At 40.6% G+C, this 25,131-nt stretch overlaps 3 protein-coding genes across 7 annotated transcripts in view; 1 reads left to right on the forward strand and 2 right to left on the reverse strand.

Annotated features, from left to right (window-relative positions):
- Positions 1 to 48: 48 nt before the first annotated feature.
- Positions 49 to 16,731, reverse strand: LOC119495496 (peroxiredoxin-like 2A). Of its 5 annotated transcripts, none has more exons than XM_037782014.1 (7): positions 16,719 to 16,731; positions 3,738 to 3,963; positions 2,605 to 2,790; positions 2,028 to 2,119; positions 1,782 to 1,922; positions 1,018 to 1,182; positions 49 to 927 (listed from the first exon to the last, which is right to left on the reverse strand). In XM_037782014.1, exons 2-7 carry the CDS (start codon positions 3,940 to 3,942, stop codon positions 832 to 834), a joined length of 885 nt encoding a protein of 294 aa, XP_037637942.1. In that variant the 5' UTR covers positions 3,943 to 3,963; positions 16,719 to 16,731; the 3' UTR covers positions 49 to 831. The 5 variants fall into 5 exon arrangements, with proteins under 5 accessions (XP_037637942.1, XP_037637941.1, XP_037637940.1 ...); XM_037782013.1 differs by lacking the exon at positions 16,719 to 16,731 and adding an exon at positions 6,826 to 6,928 and having other exon boundaries at positions 3,738 to 3,986; XM_037782012.1 differs by lacking the exon at positions 16,719 to 16,731 and adding an exon at positions 4,599 to 4,719 and having other exon boundaries at positions 3,738 to 3,986.
- mat1a (methionine adenosyltransferase I, alpha) overlaps positions 8,517 to 25,131 on the forward strand; it is a 33,139-nt gene continuing 16,524 nt past the window's right edge. Inside the window, exons 1-2 of the mRNA XM_037782011.1 lie at positions 8,517 to 8,654; positions 11,447 to 11,527. The gene's annotated coding sequence lies outside the window, so the exon portion shown is untranslated. The remainder of the gene's footprint in view (positions 8,655 to 11,446; positions 11,528 to 25,131) is intronic.
- LOC119495498 (peroxiredoxin-like 2A) lies at positions 8,663 to 11,125 on the reverse strand. Its single transcript, XM_037782017.1, has 6 exons — positions 10,966 to 11,125; positions 10,357 to 10,527; positions 9,814 to 9,905; positions 9,580 to 9,720; positions 9,331 to 9,495; positions 8,663 to 9,252 (listed from the first exon to the last, which is right to left on the reverse strand). The coding sequence occupies exons 2-6, from the start codon at positions 10,499 to 10,501 to the stop codon at positions 9,151 to 9,153; spliced, it is 645 nt and encodes a 214-aa protein (XP_037637945.1). The 5' UTR covers positions 10,502 to 10,527; positions 10,966 to 11,125; the 3' UTR covers positions 8,663 to 9,150.

Genomic DNA, 25,131 nt, shown 5'->3' on the forward strand with positions numbered 1-25,131 from the left:
TAAATTGGTCCTGTAAAGTGTCTTAAAAAATGAGTCACACAGTGAAGATATGGTGATGAGGTCTTCTTTATTCATTACTTCTATTTTCTGAAACTATCATTCACATGTACAGGTACACACAGTCTCTCTCACACACAAACACAAACATGCTTCAAAGGCAGCACAAACGCTCCTCAACATGGCGACGGTGATGCTGAACCTGTATGTGTTTGAGCATCAAACCTGATCCTCTCAATGTTGAGTTTGGATTCAAGTTGTCATTATCACACACACAGACCACACACACACTCGCCCGCCATGTTGGAGGCCCGTTATGGTGCCTGACCAGGAGAAGCAAACGAAGAGAACACATAGGAACGTTATGCGAAATGTACCACTAACTGACAGCTAATAGAATAATTGATCAAATGGTAATCCAGCCTTTACATTGATTTACTGTATGTGGTTCACCAAAAAGGCAGATTTCAAATGGCCTCAAATTTAATGGCCGATAAGTCCCTTACTACCTGATTTTAATACCCGTCTCAAAAACTCTAGCTGCTAGGTGTCTTCAGAGGTAAAATCGGTGACAAATCCTGCAAAAATCTTGGCTCTATGCCGCATTTCACGGCTCTACTTTCGTAACCAACAATAAATTATTGTGCAAAAGACAGAGGTATATTGTGATGTTAGACAACGCAAACAGACTTAAATGTCATTGTAATATAAATATTTCAGTGATGGACGGACTTTAAGTGCATCTCAGCGTGTCAAGTTAAACATGCAGATATGTTTTGATCTAAATACAGTGTACCTTTGTCTAATGCCATTTGTTTTAGGAAAAAGAAATACTTATTTCACTGGCACAATTTTCTTAACAGCCTCCAAAACATCTGCAATCTCCACTTTATTGCCAAACTCCTTCTCGCGGTGTTCCAGTAGAATCCCCTGCAGACACAACATGCAGTTAAAATACAGTTTTATAAAGCTCTATTGAGCCAAATCTCCTCGTGCAGTCTGAATGTTTGCTACGCTCACCTGGTCTCCTGCTCCGATGACAAACACTCCCCCCAAGATGAAGCCCTCGCCGTTCATGTTGCCCTGGTAACCGGACCTCCAGGCCCGCATGAAGTTCTGCCACACCCCGAGACGAATGAACCCCAGACCCCCCATCTTCCTCTGCAGCGGGCCGTAGAAGTGTTTCTACAATCACACAGTTTAGATTCAGTCAGGCGAATCAAGAGAAATGAAATGTCCCTGTGGATTTATTTTACTATTGCTTTAACAGCCAAAATTACATCATCACCTCATTCGTCAACTCCCAAGTTGCCCCTCTGCAGACGAAAACAGTCTAGTTCTCAAGATATGTGACTCATTTTCATTTCTAGTTCTCAAGTTCTCATTTCCCAGCAATAACTAATGATTAATAGCCTACTCACATACATTAAAAATGTATGAAAATGATTTTGTTAACCAAGACTCTAATGGCCATATACACTTAATTAATCTCACAAGAGCTGAAACGATTAGTTGATGAACAGAAAATTAAATAGTGACATTTTAATAATTAATTAATTGTTTGTTTAATAGCTCGAGCTTCCCAAACGTGAATAATTTCTGTTTTTCTGAATGTTTTCTGTCATGGAGGACAAACAAAAGCGTAAAGAACCGGGTTGGGACAGGTTGTCATTATCAGTGTGTGCTGCTGGAGTCCCAGTCTTTAAAACCGTAAAGACCGCAGACTGACAGGAAGGTGAGTAACAGTGGCTCTGGAAGATCTGTTGTTATCTTCCACCGCTAACCTTTTCATCTATGTAGATGTCCCCAGCGAAGTGCGGTCTGAAGTCCTGGATCTCTGTGCCGACGTTCTCCTTCACCACGGCAACCAGAGGGACCCCGAGCTCTTCCAGCTGGGTCTTCAGAGAGGACAGCTCAGAGGCCTCCTACACAGAGAGAGAGACGGATTATACCATCAGGGTAAATATTACTTACATACACAGTCACGTGCAACACCCTCTCCTCCGTCATTCAGAAACATTTTGTATCACCTCTCTGCACAAAAATCATCCAGGTCGCCGTACGGCCATGACCACAGCCCCGTTCATGTCCCACAGGCTCTTTGCTTTGATGACGTTGTCATCTGCAGACAAAACAAGAAGAAAGTGTTCCTAAAACAAGGCCCCAATCTGATATGTCTCTGATAAAAAGAAAGCACAAGAATGTCATGGGTTTTTACTGCTGCAAGAAGTCAATACAGCCGTTGTGTGGAAGATAAAAGATGCAACCTTCAAATGGAGAAAAAACAAAATGTTCATAGTCACATGGAACATCTATATGTATTAAGAATAACAGTAACTCGACCTTCAGCTTCGGACAAAGACCTTTACAGCGATCTAATCTGGAATACCAGCAGATTTGAGAAAGCAGCTTTGCCTTAAATGCCACACAAAACCTCATTGTGCAATGCATACAAACATGCAATGCTAAAGAAAACGGGAAAGAGCTGATTCTGTGCTGATGTAACGTTAATTCCCCTCCTAATGGGTTTAACAACAGCCGGCGTTGAGACAAACAGGCTTATTGGTGGGCGACATTATTAAACAGCCAGTCAGAAAGCCTACCTACCACCTATAGTGGAGCGCAGGTCAGCCTCTTCAAGGTGTTCCAGCGACGCCTGAGCAGCTTTTGGCAGACAGAGATCGGTGTTGGCAAGGAGGATCCCTGCGAGCGCTGCTCCGACAGCACCCAGACCCAACGACCACATCCCCATCCCGAACAGCTCACCCTCCAGCCCGGACACGGAGGACAACACTGCAGCACAAACAACACGAGGAGAGAAATGTGTTACAAGTTTGACATAATCAGAATGAAAAAGACACATTATTTGATTTGACTGTACAGTTTTTGCAGTTTTCTTTCACATTGTCTCTGAGCCACTAGATGTGCAGACTAGTTGATATTTGCACTCTCTCTTTCACTCTTATTGCTTACACAAGGAGACCTCGGACGCTGAGAGACCAACAAGACCCAGCTTGCAGATTTTGCCTTGAGTTACAGTGTAGTGCTCAGTCTGTGTGTGGTGCTTTTTTACCAGCATAGCCTCTTCTCACGTTATTGTAATCTACAGCAAAGATCATCCATGAGATTAAATATTTCACATACTTAAGGAGATGGGATACTGCTCAAAATGATGAGATAACCAGTTTGCAGCTGGTGTGTTTCTTAATGAATCCCTCTGTGACAGCTTACTTTTTTTTGGTACAGTTTAACGTGCTTTAACTTGTATTTTTATCGTTTTTTTCTTTAGAAAATCTTGCAGCGAGTGTATTGTAGGGCTGCAACTAACAGTTTTTTCATCATTAATTGATCTGTCGATTATTATATTATTATTATATTCTTGATTAATTGTTTTGTCTATAAAATGTCAGAAGATACTGAAAAGCAAAACAATTTCCCAGAGCTCGACTTATCGTTTCAGCTCCAGTACAATGTACTTATTATTTTTCAATCATTTTTAGTGAAGCTATTTATCTATGAACACTGTGGATGAAATTTAATCAAAACACTTTACATTGCTTAAGATAAAATAATTATATTATAAAATGGCTAATTTATTTTGTCTACTTTCATGACACTTCTCCATCACAAAGTGGGTGGAAAGCATGGAAACAGGTTGAAACATGGTTTCTCCAACACGCTTTAAGTTTGGGTTACGGTAGGCAACAGCTAGCTGTGTATGGAGTCAAATATGTCCTTGCCTGAAGCCGGCTTGTTTGGGTCAGGACTGGCTTTGGCTTTACTTTGGTGAAACAGAGCAGTCTGGGTTCTTAGAAACTGTGGCCTGGCTGTGGTGGAGGGCTGGCTGCTCATGGTAGCGCTCCCCAGAGAGAGGGCAGAGCAGAGCGGGGACAGTCTCCACCTCAAAGCTGTCGGACACCTGGACAGAGCCAGCATCAGGACCATGGAAAAAGTTTGACCGTCTGACTATAAACACCCTCAAACTTTCACTGAAAGAAAGAAACGAAGAAAGTCATAGAAAGTCTTTTCTATGAAAGTTAAACCACTTGTGCTATGCCACAGGCCATTTCATAGACAATACATTCCACCTCTATTACAAGCACTGCTTTCAAGGAGGCTGCATTTGATTTCACAGATTTAATAGAGGAAAAAAAAACCTTGGCATCTTTCTTCATGATTAGATTACTCAGACAAAACATCACACCTACAATTAAACCAGTTATACCCATGCTTAAAATAGGAATTTATTACCCAACCTGCAGAGTGTGCAATATAAAAATGTCAGAACGATAAAAGCACGAAGGTGTGATTCTCATCTCATTAATCTTACTCACGTATGATGACTGTTCCCCATTTGCAAACAAACTTCCTATTCTTGCACCCGAACCTCTCGTGTGTGATTAACACAACAACACATAAATTACAGTGAAAACGCAAAAATATAAGTCATTTTACAATATGCTACACAGAGAAATCCATGCACTGACAATTAAATATGACCAGTCTTGTGGATATTGCACAAGAAAAATCTGACTTTAAGTTTAGGAAATATCTATATTTTGTCTATAACCAACTTAAAAGTAAGAATGCCATATACTAACTTGTCTCCATTTCCAAAATGCGAAGAAAAACTTATTCGACTGGGCTGTAGCTCATCCAGTTTCAAAGAGTAAATCACCCGAATGTATTTTGTGCTCTGACACTTAACGACAGGGAGGGCAAAGGAATGAAAAAAAAAAATGATAACAGCAGCAGCCAATAGAGACCGATGTCCACGCCTGCAACTCGAGGAAGAGTCTAGATTTGTTGAATGTGTCTGCAGAGTGAGTCAGCACGGGTACGTCCAGACAGGATGTGTTGCACAATACTTAACACACAATGAACACGTCTAATAAATCAAGAAGTGTATTATATTAATGAGATGCCTGGACGGTGCTAGGACGAAGGATCAAACAGCAGCTAGTGATGGAAAGCAACTAAGTGCTCTACTTAATGCTGTACTAAAGTACACTTTTGAGATACTTTACTTGAGTATTTCCATTTGATGCTACTTTATTCTTCTTCTCCACTACATTTCAAGTGGAAATATTGTACTTTTTACTCTACTAACATTTATTTGACAGCTATAGTTAATAGTTACTTTGAAGATTACATTTTTTTATAAAAAACACATCATCAATTTGTCATGGATTTAACTGCCAAACAGTAGATAAAATAGTTAAAATAACATAAAGTAATGCATGTTAATGCGTTATATAATCCAATATTATCATATATATATATATATGATAATATGACAATCTGAAGAGGGACATTCTGCATAAGGAACTTTACTTAATTGACAATTTAGCTGATAATACTTATATACTTTTACTCAAGTAAAAACGTTTTTTTTTTTCCAGCTGTTAAAACTCCAATTTGCAATAATCATCTTGCCTGAAAGGACATGGGACTTATAAACAATTCAACATCAGTCCTGATCCAGTCCTTGCTTTACTTTATGTTCATCAAAAGCTGAACAAAGCTGCCTTTTTTTAAGTAAGCTTAATAAATATTGTCCAACATACCTAACTCAATTTCATTAATGTGCTGTTATTTTTATATCAGGTTAGCAGCTGTGTGTAGTTGTGTGATATCTTATTTCCTGTTTGTTCTAGCTGGCATAATATTTTGTATTATAAAATTCCCAGTTATTAAAAATAATAACACAGTAATTCAGCAATTTGAACCCGTCACTTTAATTGTATTACTACTTTAAGCTGGTAAAAGATTTGAATACTTAAAATAAAAAAAATAGTAGTGGTGTGTCGTTACGAACGAGCCGGTTCAAAAAGCTGGCTCTTTTAAGTGAATGATAAGAGCCGGCTTCTGTCCGAGAGACGTTTTTTTTTCCTTTTCTTTTTTCTTTAATTATTTCAAGGCAGAATGATAGGACAATATTCTCCGCGCCACGGGCACTCCATGCACTGACTTTGACTAAATGTTGTGTTAATGACATCCGTGCGACCAATCAGGTGATGACAGACAAGGATCATTCCATCAAGCAGGGAGGGGCGTAGGTGCGTAGTGCGCTGACTGTCTACAGGTACAGAGCAGGAGGGAGAGGAGGTGCGCGAATAGCAGAAAAGATGAGTGACAGTCGGAAACGAAGCAGCATGTAAAATTATGGTATTCTAGAAATTATAAGGTTTAGTATAATTATATTGAATAATGTAAGTGATATATGTGCACACATACTAATCATAGATCAAAACAGCGCTAAATTTGGCTGAATTATAAAAGGCAGAAGTGGTAAAACGAAGAGCCGTTTGGGAGCCAAAAGAGCCGGATCTTCTTGGTGAGCTGGACCAAATGATCTGGCTCACTATAAAGAGCCGGAATTCCCATCACTACTAACTCGCTAAGAGCTAAACCAGTAACCTAGCAACCTAGCAGTAACCGCCCCTTTAGCCCGCAGTGAGACAGCAAATAATGCAGATAATGACCTTCATACTACCAATGGGTAATCAATGACACTGCCTGAAGGCTCTACAGGACTATACTTAAATTGTGGCCAAATAGTACTAGGGTATTTTAGCATTTTATTACTGCGGGACGGTTACATAATCAACACATACTCTTAATGCCCTACAAAGTTACAGTGGCTGGTCACTGTTGGCACGGTGACGGGGGGTGACGAAGGTGTCATGGCAGCGACATTACCAATAGATAAATGAGCAGTTAGCCTTTAGTTCACTGGGCTAGGAAATAGCAGGGATTCCTACAGCAGGTGCACCTGTATTGTGATATAAAGTTAATGGAGGAGTTTTGTAATAAAGCCACACTCACCAGAATCAATGAAGCGACACGCAGCGCTTCTCTGAACGAGACGTTTTGTAAACAAAGTCGGCGCAGGCGTACTAACCGATCCCAGGGAGCTGGAGCTGGGAGGGAAACTAATCGAGCACTGATCGAGCGAGACACCACAGAGACAGGTGGAGACAGAGCAACATTTCCTGCTACAATGTAGCACATATGAAGAAATTAGGAAAAAAAATCTTTACAAAAATTAAATATAAACTCCAAGATTTTGATTCCCTCTCTGACCAAAATAAAATACAACATCTACTTAGAGAAAATAGTGTCATCGCCATAGAGGCTGCAGGATATGTCAGTGCATGTCACAGCCTAAGAGACAACCACAACAACAACACATAATAGATGTAACTCACACTCTGCCTTTTATTTACTCTTCTACTTCATGTTTTTTTATTTTTTTTAACATTTATCCTTTGATATTGCAATATATTGTTATTAATTGTTTTTTATCTGTTTGTTTGTTTTATTGACACAACAAACATTAATTACTTCTTTATTGTTTTCTTCCATTCACATGCTTGTTCTTTTTAAATATCTATATATTGTAATTTGCTTAATGAATTGTATATATGTATATATATGTTTTTTTTTTTATTATTTTCATTTATTATTGAATTGACACTTCGGCAATATTGTTTTTTTGTTTTTTTAACATTTATCCTTTGATATTGCAATATATTGTTATTAATTGTTTTTTATCTGTTTGTTTGTTTTATTGACACAAAACCATTAATTACTTCTTTATTGTTTTCTTGCATTTACATGCATGTTCTTTTTAAATATCTATATATTGTAATTTGCTTAATGAATTGTATATATGTATATATATGTTTTTGTTTTTATTTTGTTCTTTTTTATTTTTATTTATTATTGAATTGACGCTTTGGCAATATTGTTCACCTGACAGTCATGATCAATAAAGCAAATTGAATTGAATTGAATTGAAAATTGAGAGAGGTGCATGTCACAGCCTAAGAGACAACCACAACAACAACACATAATAGATGTAACTCACACTCTGCCTTTTATTTACTCTTCTACTTCATGTTTTTTTATTTTTTTTTATTTATCCTTTGATATTGCAATATATTGTTATAGTTTTTTTTAATATTTGTTTGTTTGTTTTATTGACACAACAAACATTAATTACTTCTTTATTGTTTTCTTCCATTCACATGCATGTTCTTTTTAAATATCTATATATTTTAATTTGCTTAATGAATTGTATATATGTATACATATGTTTTTGTTTTTATTTTGTTCTTTTTTTATTTTTATTTATTATTGAATTGACACTTGGCAATATTGTTTTTTTTTTTTTTTTAACATTTATCCTTTGATATTGCAATATATTGTTATTAATTGTTTTTTATCTGTTTGTTTGTTTTATTGACACAACAAACATTAATTACTTCTTTATTTTTTTCTTGCATTTACATGCATGTTCTTTTTAAATATCTATATATTGTAATTTTCTTAATGAACTGTATATATGTATGTATATGTTTTTGTTTTTATTTTGTTCTTTTTTTATTTATTTTTTATTATTGAATTGACGCTCTGGCAATATTGTTCACTTGACAGTCATGATCAATAAAGCAAATTTAATTGGAAAAATGTAATTGATACCTGTCAGTGGCGGTGACGCACCATGACGTAGTGTTTGACCAACCGCCAAAAACTCCAACGAAGAAGAAGAAGAAGAAGAGGAAGAGGATGGCGGCCAAAGAAGATTTTAACTTGGGCAGAAATGTTTGTGAAGGAGCAACTAGACCCGGCAAAACACGATACACGGACAGGTAAATATGCAGATAATGTTTCTTTAAGCATGACAGGGTTTAGTGGTTCAACACAAAATGCGTTTAATCACTCCAAACGGTTTAATTCCCCCTCATGTCAGACCAGACTGTTGTTGGCTAACAGGTGGATTGGTGTGCTAGCATCAGAGCTGTTCTCTCAGCAGAGTTTACGAACAACATCTTCATTAAAACACACACAAAAGACCGTCACACACAACCAAGACCAGAGCTGACAGTGGGTCAATAAACAGTTAAAGAAGTGGCATATTTTAAACACAGGTTTGTGGCATATCAGTAAGAGTTGAATGCATCCAGAAAGACATTAGGTTACAGTATGAGTAGAGCTCAGCTTGTGAGAGGAAATGCTGTGGTTTAGAGGGAAAACAACTACTGGGTTGGGCTGAAAGAATGCAGACATGCATATGTAAATATGCTGCAACCGTTATTACAAAGCTCCTCACTAAACAAAGAGTCCATTCATTCACATATCTGAGGTCTATTTAGCCATGTCTTCCTGCATTTTGCGGGCTGATCTGAGTACTGCCAGCATATTCACTTTATCCCCAAACTCCTTCTCACGGTGCTCAAGTAGAATACCCTGGGGGGGAAAAAACAAACTCATTAAACATCCAGAGACACTTGTCAGAAAATATTTATTCTGTAAGTTACTGCCTACCTGATCTCCAGGCCCAATGACGAAGAGTCCACCCAGGACAACTCCTTCACCCTTTAGGTTTCCCCCGAAGCCCCTCCTGTAGGCCCGCCAAAGGGCCCTCCACACGCCAATACGCAGAATCATGGAGAGAAACATCCGCCTCTCTTGAGGGCCGTAGAAATTTCTCTGTGAGAATGATATAAAAGCAGATTAGAGTATGTAACCCTCCATGTTTCACATAATATCTTAAAGCCACGTGTAAAAGCAGACCTTCTGATCCACGTAGACCTTCCCAGAGAAGTACTTCTTGAAGCAGTCCAGCTCCTTGCCAAGGTTTTCTTTGACCACGGCAAACAGAGGGACTTCAAGGTCCTGCAGCTGGGACTTCAGAGAGGACAGCTCAGCAGCCTCCTAGAGAGGGAACGACGGAGAGAATCAGATAGCACGGTTATGTGATTACAGAGTTCTTATTGCTGATACACATACAGGCATGTGATTTTGTACCTCTCTGCACAATAATCATCCAGGGCGCCGTACAACCATGACCACAGCTCCGGTCTTCTCCCACAAAGTTTTGGCCCTGTGTCGCTCATGGACTGGAAAAGACAACAGAGCATTATTGAATCTAAATGTCACTGACTCTCCCTCATAGGGGATAACTGAAGAGGTACATTAACTACTTGTCCCTTGTGAATGATGCAGTCACTGTTTTGACCAGCTAAGGGATTGTGGATTGATTTGTGTGCTGTCATATATAATCTGAGACACCAAAAGTTGGATTTTGACCAGTTCACCTTTGTCTAAAGTGTTCAGTAAATGTGTATTTAAGAAGTTCCGAGAGTTAAAATAGTTAGTCTAATCAAGTTGTTACAGTCTTTTTAGCACAAAATTCCCTGTTTTTTGGTTTCCCCAGACAATTTTTCCTTGTTGAGCTGTGATGGAAGAATAGCAACACAAAGAGGGGATTTAATGCTACAAATCTGTAACTTTTAAGTGCAGCATGTCTGCAAGTTAATAGATTTTGCTCGTTTCTGTTTTCGGACTCACCGCCTCCAGTGGTCTTCAGTTCTGTGTCCTCCAGTACTTCTAGGTTAGCCCATGCTGGTTTGGACTGGAACCAGTCTGTGACGGAGCTGATGAGCTCTGCAACAAACAGGCTCACCGTCTTCAGGACCGCGGTCACACTCACCATGACCCTAAACTCGCTCCGCAGGCCACCTACAGAGATAACATATTAAAAAGATTCACTTCCAAATAGGCTTCTGCTTCAGAAACCTTTAACAAGATTAAGATGATTTTAACTTATCAGTCAGATCACTTTAGCATGGCTATTTTTATCTTTACGCAGCTAAACAGGTACACTCATGCATGCTATGTTAATTTCCTTATCTAATCGTTGTACTAGATGATCAGCATATTTGCCTTAGGTTTCTTAAGAAACCCCAAACACAAAGATTGTATAGAAATTTCATCAGAAAGCAGGAATGCACTGTTCCATGTGACTGCATTTGATTGGATTAACAACATGCATGAATTCCAAATATTAACAAAAGAAAAATACCAATATGATGAAAGTCTAGTTTGTTTTAATGGCTTAACATTTAACTTAACATTTGTTACAATATGTCACCAAATATATAAAGAGGTGATACTCACCAGCCTGTTCCTCGATGCTAATGTGGAGGAATCTGATGTTTGCAACCAGCCCCTTAAGCCGTCTAAACCCCGATCAGTCCAATCGCAGTGAAAGCTTATGTGAACGTAACATGATAGAAATTCCTCAAAGACTGCTGTGAAACAAGGCTCATGTTGAGCTGAATCCTCTGTGCCAGGTTCAGCATGGTGCTGAGTGGATCTCACATCTAAGAGCTATTTCTTTGCCTTTTTGAATATTATATTTTATATTTGAATATAATGTTGCCTTAATTATGTTCAAGCTGTTAACATCCATAAATATAATTAATAGCATCTGTAATTCAGTATTTGAGAACAAGACCAATATACATAACCCTCCAGCCTCCTGATCTTTTTAGTTACATTAATGATCACCATCTGAATTTCTTATTTTAACTGCTGATGTTGTGTCAGTGGAGAGCATAAAGAATGTCTTTAAGATTTGTCTTTATTATCTCTTCAGGTCAGTCCCAAAGGAGCTGCAGAGGTCCTGAGATCACACTCCAGCTGGTATGGCTAAGAGCAAGACCGACCCCTGCAGGAGGTTAGTGACATTACAGAGATTCTGTTCAGTGGCTGAATTCAGGGTTGCAATTAACAATTATTTTTTATTACAAATTTAACTCGCAATTATTTTCTCAATTAATCAATTAATTATTTTGTTTATAAATTGTCAGAAAAATTGTGAAAAAAATGGCCATTGAAATTTCCCAAGACCCTAAGATGACGTCTTCAAATAGCTTGTCTGATCCAACTGTCAAACCCAAAGATATTCAGTTTACTATCATACATGACATCATCAAATCCTCACAGAGGCTGGGACCTGAATTTTATTTTTGGCACTTTTGGTTGAATAGTGATTAAAATAATTAATTGATTATCAAAATAGTTGCAGACTAAAGCAGCAGTGGGTAGAATTGGAGCAAATATGATTTAAAAAAAAGTTATTTTTAAAAAACGGTCACTATATCCTGACAGTAGTGCATGAGACAGCTAATCTGAAAAAAATTATATGCCTCTGTGTCGTCCGGTGTTCCTAAAGGTTTCTGCAAGATTTCACAGACCGGAGGAAAACAACCAGTCAGAGCTAATCTGGAGCCTTGCCGTCTCTGACCAGCTGTCAATCACTTGCGAACTCCATTCAAACGGTCAAACTAGGCAGCGCTGATCAAATATGAATCAATATTATGTTACTGTAATGCCTATTTATTCCCCTCAAATGTTTTCAGAATCATCTTGTACTGTACTGTCTAGCTGTAAAATGAGAGTTGGTAACCAGGCAGCCATGTTGAGATCAGTTGAGGAAATACCAAGCACCACCCGCCAGAAATGACCTGTGACTGGTCAAAGTCTCCCGTCACGGGCTAGATTTTTTTAAAGCCTGAAAACAGAGCCATGAGGAGGTGCAGAAGTCTAGTTTTCTCTCAGAACACTTAAATTACAATATGCTGAAAGGTTGTTATGGAAGTTTTGCACATTGAGGCCAAAAAATATCCTGCCTACTGCAGGTTTAACTATATCTAATGTAAAATTGATTTGATAATATATCATCTGACTCGTACCAAATTACTGAATGAGAGACCATCTTTATTAATCATACAGATCGTGTCCATCTTCAAAAACATCCTGTCTCTATTTTATGACCCTTTTTACAACCACTCCTCGTGGAGATAGCAGCTTTATAAGAGGAGCCATTGATAAAAACAGAGTCCACCCCAGTGCGGTGTAGTAAAGGGGGTTCAAGGTGAGAGGAGTGTTTGTGATGTGGGAGAACGTACATTACCTTACCTTAGTTTTATTCCCTTTTAATTATAGTTTTCTAAAGTCAGGTGAAGTGAACACATTGTCCCGCTCCTGCATAATGTGTGGGATAAAAGTGCATTGCTAGAATGGTAATATTACACTCATTGGCGGCAGCTTCTCAGAGGAATGTGCTGAGGATCCAAAAAGGGCTGGAATAGAGATGGGATAGGATGACGCTCCACGAGCCCAGCTGCTGCACTCCCTCCGGCTGCTCTGCTCGGCCATATGCTGGGCTGTGTGTGTGTGATAGAGCTTGCCTGGATGCTTGTTTTTGTTGTTTTGACCATTTTGCGTCATCTACTATAAAACATGATGGATGGCCACTGGATTTTTCCTTAAAATTATATGACGAAGTGAAGTTTACATATGTAATTCATCACATAATCAGCCATTTGTGATAGAAATATGCTAAGACTTGTCAGTCTACCGTAAATATATCACACATCACAATGCACAAAACATCTGTAAGGTTCAAGTGAGGTCTCTGATTAGACTTTTGCTTGGTATTCTCTTCACATACAGACACAAATGCAAACATACACACAAATACATAACAGCGTCTCCTTGGACCAATGCAGGTCTAGTGGGGAGTGTGCCGGACCAACAGCCAATCACAGCTGAGGATTTGCGCCCCACCTCCTGTGTGGTGTTCTCGTTCACAGGCATTGGTTGACACGTCAAATTCTCATTGTGCATGTGAAGCCAATCGGAGAGCAGAGGGCAGTAGTAAAGAAAGGACACAGGGTACTGTCCGAGTTCATATGAGAAGAGAAATCTGCTTTTGGATCGGTTTGATAGCAGAAACAGACTTCCCTTTCTTTGTTTTGAGTGAACTTCAAAAACTTTGTGTGAAGAAAAATGGTAATATTAATATTTCTATAATGCCAAAACTTCTACCTGATAATTCTGTAAAAAGTTTTCAGGCCAAAAATTCAGATGAATACAAACACGAAGCCACAAAATGAACACAACAGAAATGACCCCAAGCACAAAGAGCCAGCTAAAGCTGTAAAAGTCTGTAAAAACACAGAACAACAACAGTGATAAAAAACCTCCATAAACATACAGGTGAACCAGTTATGGTGACAGACAGTATGGATTATCTTGTGTTTACTGATATGTTATTCATTATGTAACAAGTTGTACATACAATCTCTGAATTGTGCAATACAAGTTCATGACTTGCAGGATCCAACTCTTCCTGCCTGCTGTGACTGCTGTCCAGATGAAACTGGTTGGTAACCACACAAGCTCAGAGCGCAGAGCTGCAGAGGCAAACTGCGTGTCCTTGAACCTGGGGAAAGACAAACAGGTGTTAACAGCCCCCTGACGCCGCCAGGGTTCATTTATCTCATCCTGTTCTGTCAAGTTTGAGTCTCACTGACTCTCGAACCTCAAAAACATGACCCTTGCTTTTAAATTGAAACACAAAGGGGGATGGGTGGGGGTCAATATGACACACGTTTCACGTAGCCAATCAGACAGAGGGAGGACACGCAGTTATGTGGGTTGGTTCAGCCACATTGTGTTTTTTTGTTTATAACGTGTAATGTCGGACACTCTGTTAGGGCTGCACAATTAATCAAATTTTTATCACAATCACAATATGGCCTACTGCAATTTTCAAATCAATGTAGGCACAATATTTGTTAAAGGCAAAATGTATGACAAAATACCATTTTAAATAAAAAATAGTGGTGCTGCAGATTTGTTCTGGCCTACACATCATATTCTACAAACTTAAAGCTGAAGTAGGTAGAATTGTAGCAAATATTATTTAAAAAAAGATATTTTTATAAAACAGTCACTACATACTGACCGTAGTGAATGAGACAGGTAATCTGAAAAAAATCATGTGCCTCTGTGTCCTCCGGTGCTCCTAATGTGGCATCTGCAAGATTTCACAGACCGGAGGAAAACAACCAATCAGAGCCGAGGTGGAGCCTGCCGTCTCTGAGCAGCTGTCAATCACTCACGAACTCTGATCAAACGGTCAAACTAGGCCGCGCTGATCAAATATGAATAAATATTCTGTTACTGTAATGCCTATTTCTCTGCTCAAATGTTTTCAGAATCATCTTGTAGTGTGCTGTTTAGCTGTAAAATAAGAAAGTTTGCGACCCGGCAGCCATGTTAAGATCAGTTGATGAAATACCAAGCACCGCCCACCAGCCGTAGCACAGCCAATAGGAACGCTCTCTCTCTGAAATGACCTGTGATTGGCCAAAGTCTCCCATCAGGAGCTACATTTTTTTAAAGCCTGAAAAGGGAGCCATGAGGAGGAGCAGAAGTCTAGTTTTCTCGCAGAACACTTGAATTACAAAATGCTGAAAGGTTATTATTTCATTTTTACCTAATGATGCCAAAAACATTTAGCCTACTGCAGGTTTAAGAAAACATATTTGTTTGGCACAGATCCCCGCAAAAATCACACCATAATTTTTTTAACATGTTTTTCAATGAAAATGAGAATAACGATGTAAAAATAATCATTCCATCTGGTATCGCAAATCATATCGTAATTGCAATATCAGTCAAAATAATCACCATATGATTTTTTTTTTTTAAATCGTGCAGCCCTTCACTGTGGAATTATAGAATTCGGAGATTAACTCACAAATGTGTGTTAGTTTAGTTTAATTCAGCTGCACTTCATTAATAGTGTCAGCATGAATTACGTGTTAAAATCAAGGGGGCTTTCATTCCCTCTGACACACTCGCTGTGTGGCCATTGACTGCGCTCTAGTTGTTAAATAATTAGGTGAAGATTTGAGACAAACTGTAAAAACCCCTTTGCAGCAACACAAGGTCATCAGGCCTTTATCAATTTGCTCTTCATCTTCTGAGGGGCCCAGCAGCTCTGTGGATGAAGGTTCAGGAGGATTTGAACTTTAAACTTTGTTTAGAGTGTGTCCTGCTCAGTAGGTTGAAATCCACCTCTTCACACTGACCTATTGGCAGGAATAAATAACCTTCATTTTAGAGTATATCCAAAAAATCCACTATTCCCTCTTTGCCTATAGGATTATGTGAATGAATTCATCGCTGTATGATGTGCGGTGGTCACACAGCACTCTGTAAGTGAAGTGTAATTTATATTAAATATATAAATATTGTACTTTTTACTCTCCCACATTAATTTGATAACTCTAGTTACATGTCACTTTGCAGATTCAGATTAATAATACAGAATACAATCGACAAATATATTGTGATGTAATATTATATATTAAGATAAGACTTTATTGATCCCTGGGGGGAATTCACAGGCTACACAGTTTACATTTAGTATATAAAGTAATTCAAATTAGTCCCACCTTTACCAGCTCCAACATTAAAGTAATGTTCATATGAGTTAGATAAATATGAAGTAAATTTACTCTATAGATTCACAGAATGATTCAACACTTCAGATAACTGTATTTGTAGGAAATATGACCTGACTTTGTGTATCAAGATTGAATTGTTTTTCCTGACAGACTGAGCTCCATGTGCATGATAACAAGTGCACATAGAGGTCAGATGTTTGACCTCGAGAGACTTTACCCTCTGTTTTTTTGAAGCCCCCTAGCCTCATGTTGAACACAGAAAAAGACACTAAGTTACACTTTGAGGGTCACAGTATTATCTAGATTATATATTTTTCCTAATTCTCCAGCAAACATTCATCCTGTTCAAGCTTCAAGCTGACACGTTATCAAAGCTCTGATAGCAGTTATCTTTCAACATAACCAGAATGATCTTGTTAGAGTTCAAAAAAGTACCTTTTCCTGGTCAGTCATTAACAAACGTATCGAGGCAAACCACACAAACTCAGAGAAGAGTCAGTTTCAAATGTGTTCAGGTAACAAGTATGGTGTCTTGAGTGTTTACATCCTGGCACGCAGACCGTAGTCAGGCCAAAATAAACAGAGGTGTATCAAAGGTTGCACACTCCATCACCGTCTGGCTGGCTCATGTCCTCTCTTGTTTAATCTAGTTTATGTTTGTCACATTTAACTGTTCCTGACCTCTGACCTCTGACCTCGGCCTCCTTGTAGACAGAATCTGTGTACCAGTTCCTTACTGCATGCCGAATCTATCCAGGTTTTGAGCATGAGTGTTACCTGAAGGAACTGGCCTTCTACCTCCAAGAGGTCAAGGCCCAGTTACGTGTTGGTTAATCTTGTGTGACAAAGAGATTTTCCAAACTGACGGGTTAAAGCATAATAATACAATTTATTCCGAACAATTAATGTTGCATAAGTAAAATAAAAGAGTTTACAGATATCTGGATCCAACCTACATGTCCCTGACAACATACAGTGCATGGGTCAGTTCGTGAAGTCTGAACCCCGAGCTCTCCCTGATCCAGTCTTTTATGGTTTACACAATATCAATAGTCATGAGGTGTGACGCGTGATGCCTCTGCTGCATTCCTCCTTCCTCGTTATCACCTTCTGGCTCCGTCCTCATGACCTTGGAACATAAAACATCATCTGCCACACTCCCCTCTTTTCTCACCCTTGACTCTATTCATAAAACATCCAATAGTGAGGCCTTTGTATGCATTTTTAGAGTATAATAAATCCAACAGATATTTTAGAGTATAATAAATCCAACAGACCCTCTTTTGAACTTAACTAAGTTCACCTACAGATAATGTTACATACAGATATATTTATTATACGCATAGATAATGTTACGTACAGATGTTTTAATTATAAGCATCATCATGTTACGTACAGATGTTTTAATTATAAGCATCTTCACACAACCTCTTCAGGATCAACATCTTCACTATCCCCCACCATTTCCAGGAGACCCTGTCTCTCCGCTTGGAACATGGCCATCTGATAAGGAGGAGGTGCATCCGGATGCTTTCGTTGCACAGCTGAAATGATCACACGCTCAGTGAGGTGGCGAATGCATGGAATACAACAACAACCACATAGTACTAAGCATCCACACACAGCAAGGATTGAGGAGAATAGAGATACCACCATGGACTTCCATTTCCCAAAGGTACGGTCTAACCAGTCGTTAATGGGGCTGTTGATACCTGAGTCATCGTGCATGGATTCAGACAGCGTCCGGAGCCCCTCTAGCGCCTTAGTTACAGTCCCGTCCGGCGCTGTATTGTTAGGGATGAAAATACAACATGAGTCTTGGAACATTGAGCATACACCGCCTTTCTCTGCCAGCAGCATATCTAATGCCATTCTATTTTGGATCACCATCAGTGACGTAGGAGCCATTTGTTCAGCTAGTCCGGCAATTGCATCACGAGTTAGATTAGTCAAACGGAGAACATTATAGTGGATGTAGTTAATGCGGTCAACATTTTTGTTAGGAGTGATAGGGATCAGAGCGCTCATTATAGGTATGTTTTCAAAACCTGCAGCTATTTGGTCAGCTAGTTTATATTCATTAGGGAAGCTACCTCACTACATCATTCTTTATAATCTTGGTTTAGCCTTCCCCCCTTGTAGCCCACACCTTCCACCCTGCTTCTGAGTGAAAGCATTGTCTATTGTTAAAGAGTTACTTGTGATTAGCCAGTTTTAGCAGAGTGCAGAGGCGAGGATGATAAGTAATGTATCTAAACTAGTACAGTCTGTGCTTTCCCAGGTTATTCAGATTTATCTGAGTACACAAACTCTACACAAGGGTCATGGTATTTTCTCTCACATTCCCTAAAACATTTAAAATACATGACAAATCACATGAAGAAAGTTTGTACAGAAGAACGAGGACAAGAGAGGTAAACACAAATGCTACAGCAAACGCTACTAGCAGTTTGCCGTACTGCATGATGCTTCTAGTTTGTTTTCCTGCGCGCAACTGAAAAACTTTTATCTGGGTGATCCTATTTTATACTGGTTTGGGAAAGGAAGTGAAATTTCTCTCTGGTGGATTCTCCCCACCCCTGGTTTCTCTTTTTTTATCTATTTTTATCTATTTTTGTCTATTTTTGTCTATTTTAGCATTTATTCTAAGCAACAATTTTTAATACAATGTGATATATAATGTTTTTCAAAAACCACCTAGATGAGTCCACCTAAACAACCATGTTAGCCTGATTTAACTGTAAATACAGGCAAGACCTTGTAACCTTCTTTCCCTTATGTGTATCTCATCACAGTCACAGTTTATACAGTATATGAAAAATAAAAAATTATACGTGACCCTCTTTTCACGTAGCCTGGGCTCCTTGTGGGGCTGCCTCCTCTGCTTCAGGTCCTGTCCTGCTGCTGGAGCACTGTGTTAGGTGCCACCAGTTGAGTCCTTTTCCTGCAAGCTGCACAGCTGTTGCAGTTCTGGCCAGAACCTTGTGTGGACCTGTCCAACGTGGCTCCGACCACTTCCTCTTTAACACCTTCAACCAAAGGTGTTCCGGGGGTCCGGAGTCAGGTCCTGGAACGTCCTCTGTGACAGGGGTGACAGGTTTGTCACCTGTATAGGAGAGAGCTGACACAAGAGCATTAGCCTTCAAATAGTATGGTCTGTAACCGAGGTCAGGAAGGGGAGAGGGGTTTTGGGACGGCCCTGGGAAAGGTCGGCCACACGTAAGCTCAAATGGTGTGAGTCCTGTGATTGTGGATCATACACAGTGCCAAATTTGTGTTTTAGTCCCAGAGCCTTTTCAACAGATTGCAGGTCTTTATTTTTGAAATGTGAACCATTATCTGACCTGATCAATTTAGGAAACCCATGTTTCGGAATGTACTCATTCACCAGACATTTAATGACTGATTTTGCGTCCTCTTTTCCCGTAGGGTAGGCCTCAACCCAACGTGAAAATGCGTCCACAATTACTAGGAGGAATCTTTTCCCCCCAGCCCTTACTCCCATATCTGTAAAATCAATAAAGATTTCCTGTCCCGGGGCAGTGGGAGAAGGATGTGTTCCTGCCCTAGGAGTGATGGTCGGTCTGATGTTACATGTACTACATACGTCACACTTATTCAAGAAGTCAGTTATAGTAGCATGTTTCCGGGGAATCCACCAGTGGCGGAGATCTCGTAACATCTGTTTGTGGCTTTTATGGTCAAGTCCATGAGTCTGAGTCAGTATTGAGGACATCCAACAGGGGGGCATAACTATTTGATCTCCGTTATACCATATACCATCAAACTGTTCTATAGCTCCCTTATCTTCCCAGATGGTTCGTTCTGCTGCTGTGGCAGATTCCTGAGCTTGTATGATGGAGAAATCAGTTATCTCAGAACCGAGATCTGCTGTGGTCATGACCATCATAGTAGGTAAATACCCTGCCGCCTTTTTAGCGGCTGCATCAGCTGCTTCGTTTCCTATACTCTCTAAATCAGTGCCCTGACTGTGTCCTTTCACTTTGATCACAGCTACCCTCTGTGGTAACTGGATTGCTTCCAACAACTCTTTCATCAACTCCTCATGAGCCATAGGTTTATTCTGACTAGTCTTAAAACCCGCTTGCACCCAGCCAGACATATCTCTGTGAATTGCATTGCACACATACGCAGAGTCTGTGAAAATATTCACTGCCTTCCCTTCCGCTAACCGCAGAGCACAAACTACAGCCGTAAGTTCTGCTGCCTGAGCAGATTGTTTCCCATCAAGAGGTAACACATTATATGTCAGCCTTTGGCCTTCATATGTAAATGAGAAAATGTCCTGTAAATGATCTGCTAAGGGCAGGCAAAAGAAGGTGTTAGCCAAATCTATACATGTGAAAGATGTATGGGCTGGGGTGAGCATCGAGAGAGCAGAGTGGGGGTTCGGTACTGGTGTAACAGGAGTCAAAACCAGGTCATTGATGGCTCTTAAATCATGAGCCATTCTGTATGAGCCGGAGGGTTTGATTACTGGCAAAATGGGAGTGTTCCACTGAGAGTAAGATTTTCTTAATACTCCCGCTTTTATCAGTCCTTCAATCGTAGGAGAGATACCCTGGGCTGCTTCCACTTTATGCTTATACTGAGGTCTCCAGATAGGGCAGTAAGTCTTCATCTCGAAAGTTACCGGTTCCATGCTGCACCTGCCAACATCAAAGGGGCCCGTAGACCACAGTGAGGAAGGGAGAGTTGCCAACATGGAAGTGGCTCCTTCGCCATCTAACATCTCCCTACCGTGGTGGCGTGTTAGTAACTCATGTTTGCAAATCCCTGACACTGCATTGTAAAAGGAGAGTCTATATATGTTAGAGGATGGTGAGATTGAAACCCCCAAAAGGGAAGTGGGAACCCAGTCTGTCAGAGCGGCTGCTGCTTTAACCATGGGGCCTAAGTCTTTAGCCTGATGTTTTGGAGCTATGGCTAGGGACACATGGGGAACAGCTTCTTCTGACATGCGATACCATTGTTCTTGTGCTGGGGTTAGTTTTACTGCGGCTGCTACTCCTGCTGGTGCTATATAAACATCTCTTACTCCTATCCCCCAGGTTGTATCTAACAGGTTCTGTTGGAACTCATCTTGATACGTAAGATCATTATTTCTGTCATAATTCAGAGTGCAGTGGGGAGGATCGGGAACAGGGAGGTAAGGGTGTAGAGCCCTAATCCATGGTTGCCACATGTTATAGAAGTCAATCAGAGGGTTTCTGTCGGCTAGCAGGACCCAATATATGTCCGCACAGGGTGGTGGGGCATCAGGTGAGGTATCAGGACTCAACATGCACATGCGATCAGCACTGGAGGGCGAGGAGCACACCATTTTTTCTCCTCCGGGGAAACTCACTATCACAGCTTCTGGTGAACAATGTACAGAAGCCCCCAGTGCTGCCAAAACATCTCTTCCCAGGAGATCACGTGGACAATCAGGTGCATACAAAAAAGGGTGCTCCATCACCTGTCTCCCAAGCCGGACAGGAAGGGGAACAGTAAAAGGCAGTCTTTGTTCAGTGCCGGAAAATCCCAAAACGGAAACATAGTGAGAGGAAAGGGAACACATAGGTTCAGCTAAGGTGGAGTAACGTGCTCCCGTATCCACCATGAACCATCTTCGTTTTCCGTTCACTGTCAACTGGAGACAGGGCTCTGCCAGCCCCTGTCCCTCCATCTCCGTCGGGCACCCCTATGGGAACATTCCTGGTGTATATGGACCAGGTGGAGGTCCCTGCGCAGAGTACCCGCTGTATGCCTGCATTGGAGCTAGCTGTTGGTTTGGTGGAGTCTGTATTGTTGGCTGATATGACTGCTGTGGAGGCCCTCTCATCTGCTGTTGTTGTTTCTGAGGACAGTCACGTGCCCAGTGATCCGGGCTTTCGCAGATGTAACAACTGCCTCCTCTTGGTTGGGCATACCCCCTCCCCCTGCCTCCTCCTCCTCTCCCTCTGCTTCTATTCCGGCCTTGATGATAAGGGGGCCGCTGATATGAGGGCTGCTGAAAAGGCACATGATACTGGGGTGGATATGTAGCCTGTGGCTGGCCCTGCAGTGGATCAGGATTCTGTGGCGGGGCTGGAGCTGGTGCTACATTTTGAGCCATCTGGGTATCTTTTTCTTTCCCTCCCTTTTTTTTAATCTGTCGCACGAGTCCGTGCATCTGCCAACTGTAATTTAGTCAACTGAGCTACCATCTCTTTTAATGACTCACTTTCCTCTTCCTCCTCCTTGGTTTCTGCATCCTGATGATGACAGAAATGTGTTTCCCATCTTGATGATTTTGCCCCTGCCATATCTGGATTCTCTTCCATCTTTCTCTTGACTCCTTCCGGAGCATGTTTTAACAGAGCTATTCTGAACAGAGGCTGCTGTGATTCTTTATCTGGGTTCACCCCCGTAGCCCCCGCCCACTCTGTCTTTGCTCTTTCTATGAACGTGCGTCCACTCTCCCCGTTCTTAATCTTAAACACCAAGCTGTGGAGCTTGCCCGCTGGTATGGGATACTTTTGTCTAATAGCATTACCGAAGGAGGTAGCGTAGGGGTTAAAGTTCCAAAGTACCACCTAACACTTGAAACAATGGTGCCATAACTTCGTTTGTATAATCACTGTCCTGTGGGGTTGGTACCGGACTAGGGGTAGGAGGAGGATAAGGAGGGGGGTTGGGATGTGGGCCAGGTGGGTACTGCTGATGGAGGGACATGTAATGTGGCGGCTGGCTAGTATGTGGGTTTGGTGGTGAGGGTGCGCTAGGACTGGGTGAGGGATTCACTAGTGGTTTTGCTTCAGCGGTTTTTGCGTGGGTGGCTTTCGTCTGGCTGCCTAAGGCTGATAGTGCAGCCATCTGTATCACATTATATTTTACCAATTTACTTGCCAACTCGTCTTCTTTCTTCCTCAATTTCCCCCTTACAAACATATGTCCCTTTTCTTTGTCTTGTCTTGCTTGCAGCAGCTTTCTATGAACCACCTGTATTTATGCTCTCATCACTGGCATCTCACCGTGGCTGGAAAATGCCCTTCCTTCACTGTCATGTTATACCACTCATCTAGGTCTTGAGTCTCTTTATTTCTAGTCTTGGGATCAAATGTACAGATTACATTGGTCTTAACTTTAGCCCATTGCTGTCCAAATGATAAACGGGGAGGCCCACAGCCACCCCGTTCCTCACAGTCTTTGTCAAATTCTCCGTCCATTCTGTCCAGTACTATTTCACACAGGTTTATTCAGTTTATGACAGTAACTAGATTCAGAGTAAATGGGTCGCTATGCCCCTCGCTGTGATCCTACCAACATAAGCTTCTACTGGACACTTTGATGTTCCAGCGATGTTGGCCCAGTATCAACAGTAAGTTTTAATTTTCCTCTGAATACTAGTTATTAATGTACACTCATACAGTTTTTATTACTAAACGGGCAGCTTTCCTCCTCTTAGTCTTTACCAAAAGGGCAGCTTGCTCCCCTAAATTAATTCAGCTTTCCTCCTTTTAGCTCTACTAAAAGGGCAGCTTTAATTCAGCTTTCCTCCTTTCAGCTTTACTAAAAGGGCAGCTTTAATTCAGCTTTCCTCCTTTTAGCTTTACTAAAAGGGCAGCTTTAATTCAGCTTTCCTCCTTTTAGCTTTACTAAAAGGGCAGCTTTAATTCAGCTTTCCTCCTTTTGGATTTACCAAAAGGGCAGCTTTAATTCAGCTTTCCTCCTTTTAGCTTTACTAAAAGGGCAGCTTTAATTCAGCTTTCCTCCTCTTGGATTTACCAAAAGGGCAGCTTTAATTCAGCTTTCCTCCTCTTGGATTTACCAAAAGGGCAGCTTTAATTCAGCTTTCCTCCTCTTGGATTTACCAAAAGGGCAGCTTTAATTCAGCTTTCCTCCTCTTGGATTTACCAAAAGGGCAGCTTTAATTGAGAAAGTCTTTACTTCTGCAACATTTATCACTACAAAGGAGATTCAGCACAACAAGAGAGATAATTTAGAGTAAGCCAATATGCAGAGTTCGATAAAACAGGTTCTGCTCACCTTTAAGATTTCAGGGATCCCTTTCTCTCTCTCGCCGGTCTGTCCGTCCTTTGGACACGCTTCTCAATGCCGAAGATCACGTCGGGGTCACCAATTGAAGGAACTGGCCTTCTACCTCCAAGAGGTCAAGGCCCAGTTACGTGTTGGTTAATCTTGTGTGACAAAGAGATTTTCCAAACTGACGGGTTAAAGCATAATAATACAATTTATTCCGAACAATTAATGTTGCATAAGTAAAATAAAAGAGTTTACAGATATCTGGATCCAACCTACATGTCCCTGACAACATACAGTGCATGGGTCAGTTCGTGAAGTCTGAACCCCGAGCTCTCCCTGATCCAGTCTTTTATGGTTTACACAATATCAATAGTCATGAGGTGTGACGCGTGATGCCTCTGCTGCATTCCTCCTTCCTCGTTATCACCTTCTGGCTCCGTCCTCATGACCTTGGAACATAAAACATCATCTGCCACACTCCCCTCTTTTCTCACCCTTGACTCTATTCATAAAACATCCAATAGTGAGGCCTTTGTATGCATTTTTAGAGTATAATAAATCCAACAGATATTTTAGAGTATAATAAATCCAACATACCGCGCTGGAGAAGTGACAAAATGAATATGACAAAAAAAACCTTGATTTTTAGAGTGAGCTGTTACTGTCCCACAATGCAATGCACAAAGGAAATGGAGGAGCTACTCACAGCTGCCATACATGTGTCAATAAACAATTTACCAGCCAACAAAATATATCATCCACACTGTCAATGATTTGACACTTAGATTAGCAGAGTAGTTTTGTAGCCACACTAAACTGGTTTATCTGTTCTGTCACTCTTGCAAACACAGAGAAACACACACACATTTTTTTCCCCTTATCTAGCTCTGTGTTTCTCAAAGATAATAAATTATTCAGTTACCTCCAAATAAACTAAATACAAGATAATGTCCAGTTGTGTTTGTTAGTCCTTCTTCTTTTATACTTG

Source organism: Sebastes umbrosus, chromosome 10 (assembly GCF_015220745.1).
Source record: "Sebastes umbrosus isolate fSebUmb1 chromosome 10, fSebUmb1.pri, whole genome shotgun sequence".
NCBI classification, from domain to species: Eukaryota; Metazoa; Chordata; class Actinopteri; order Perciformes; family Sebastidae; genus Sebastes; species Sebastes umbrosus.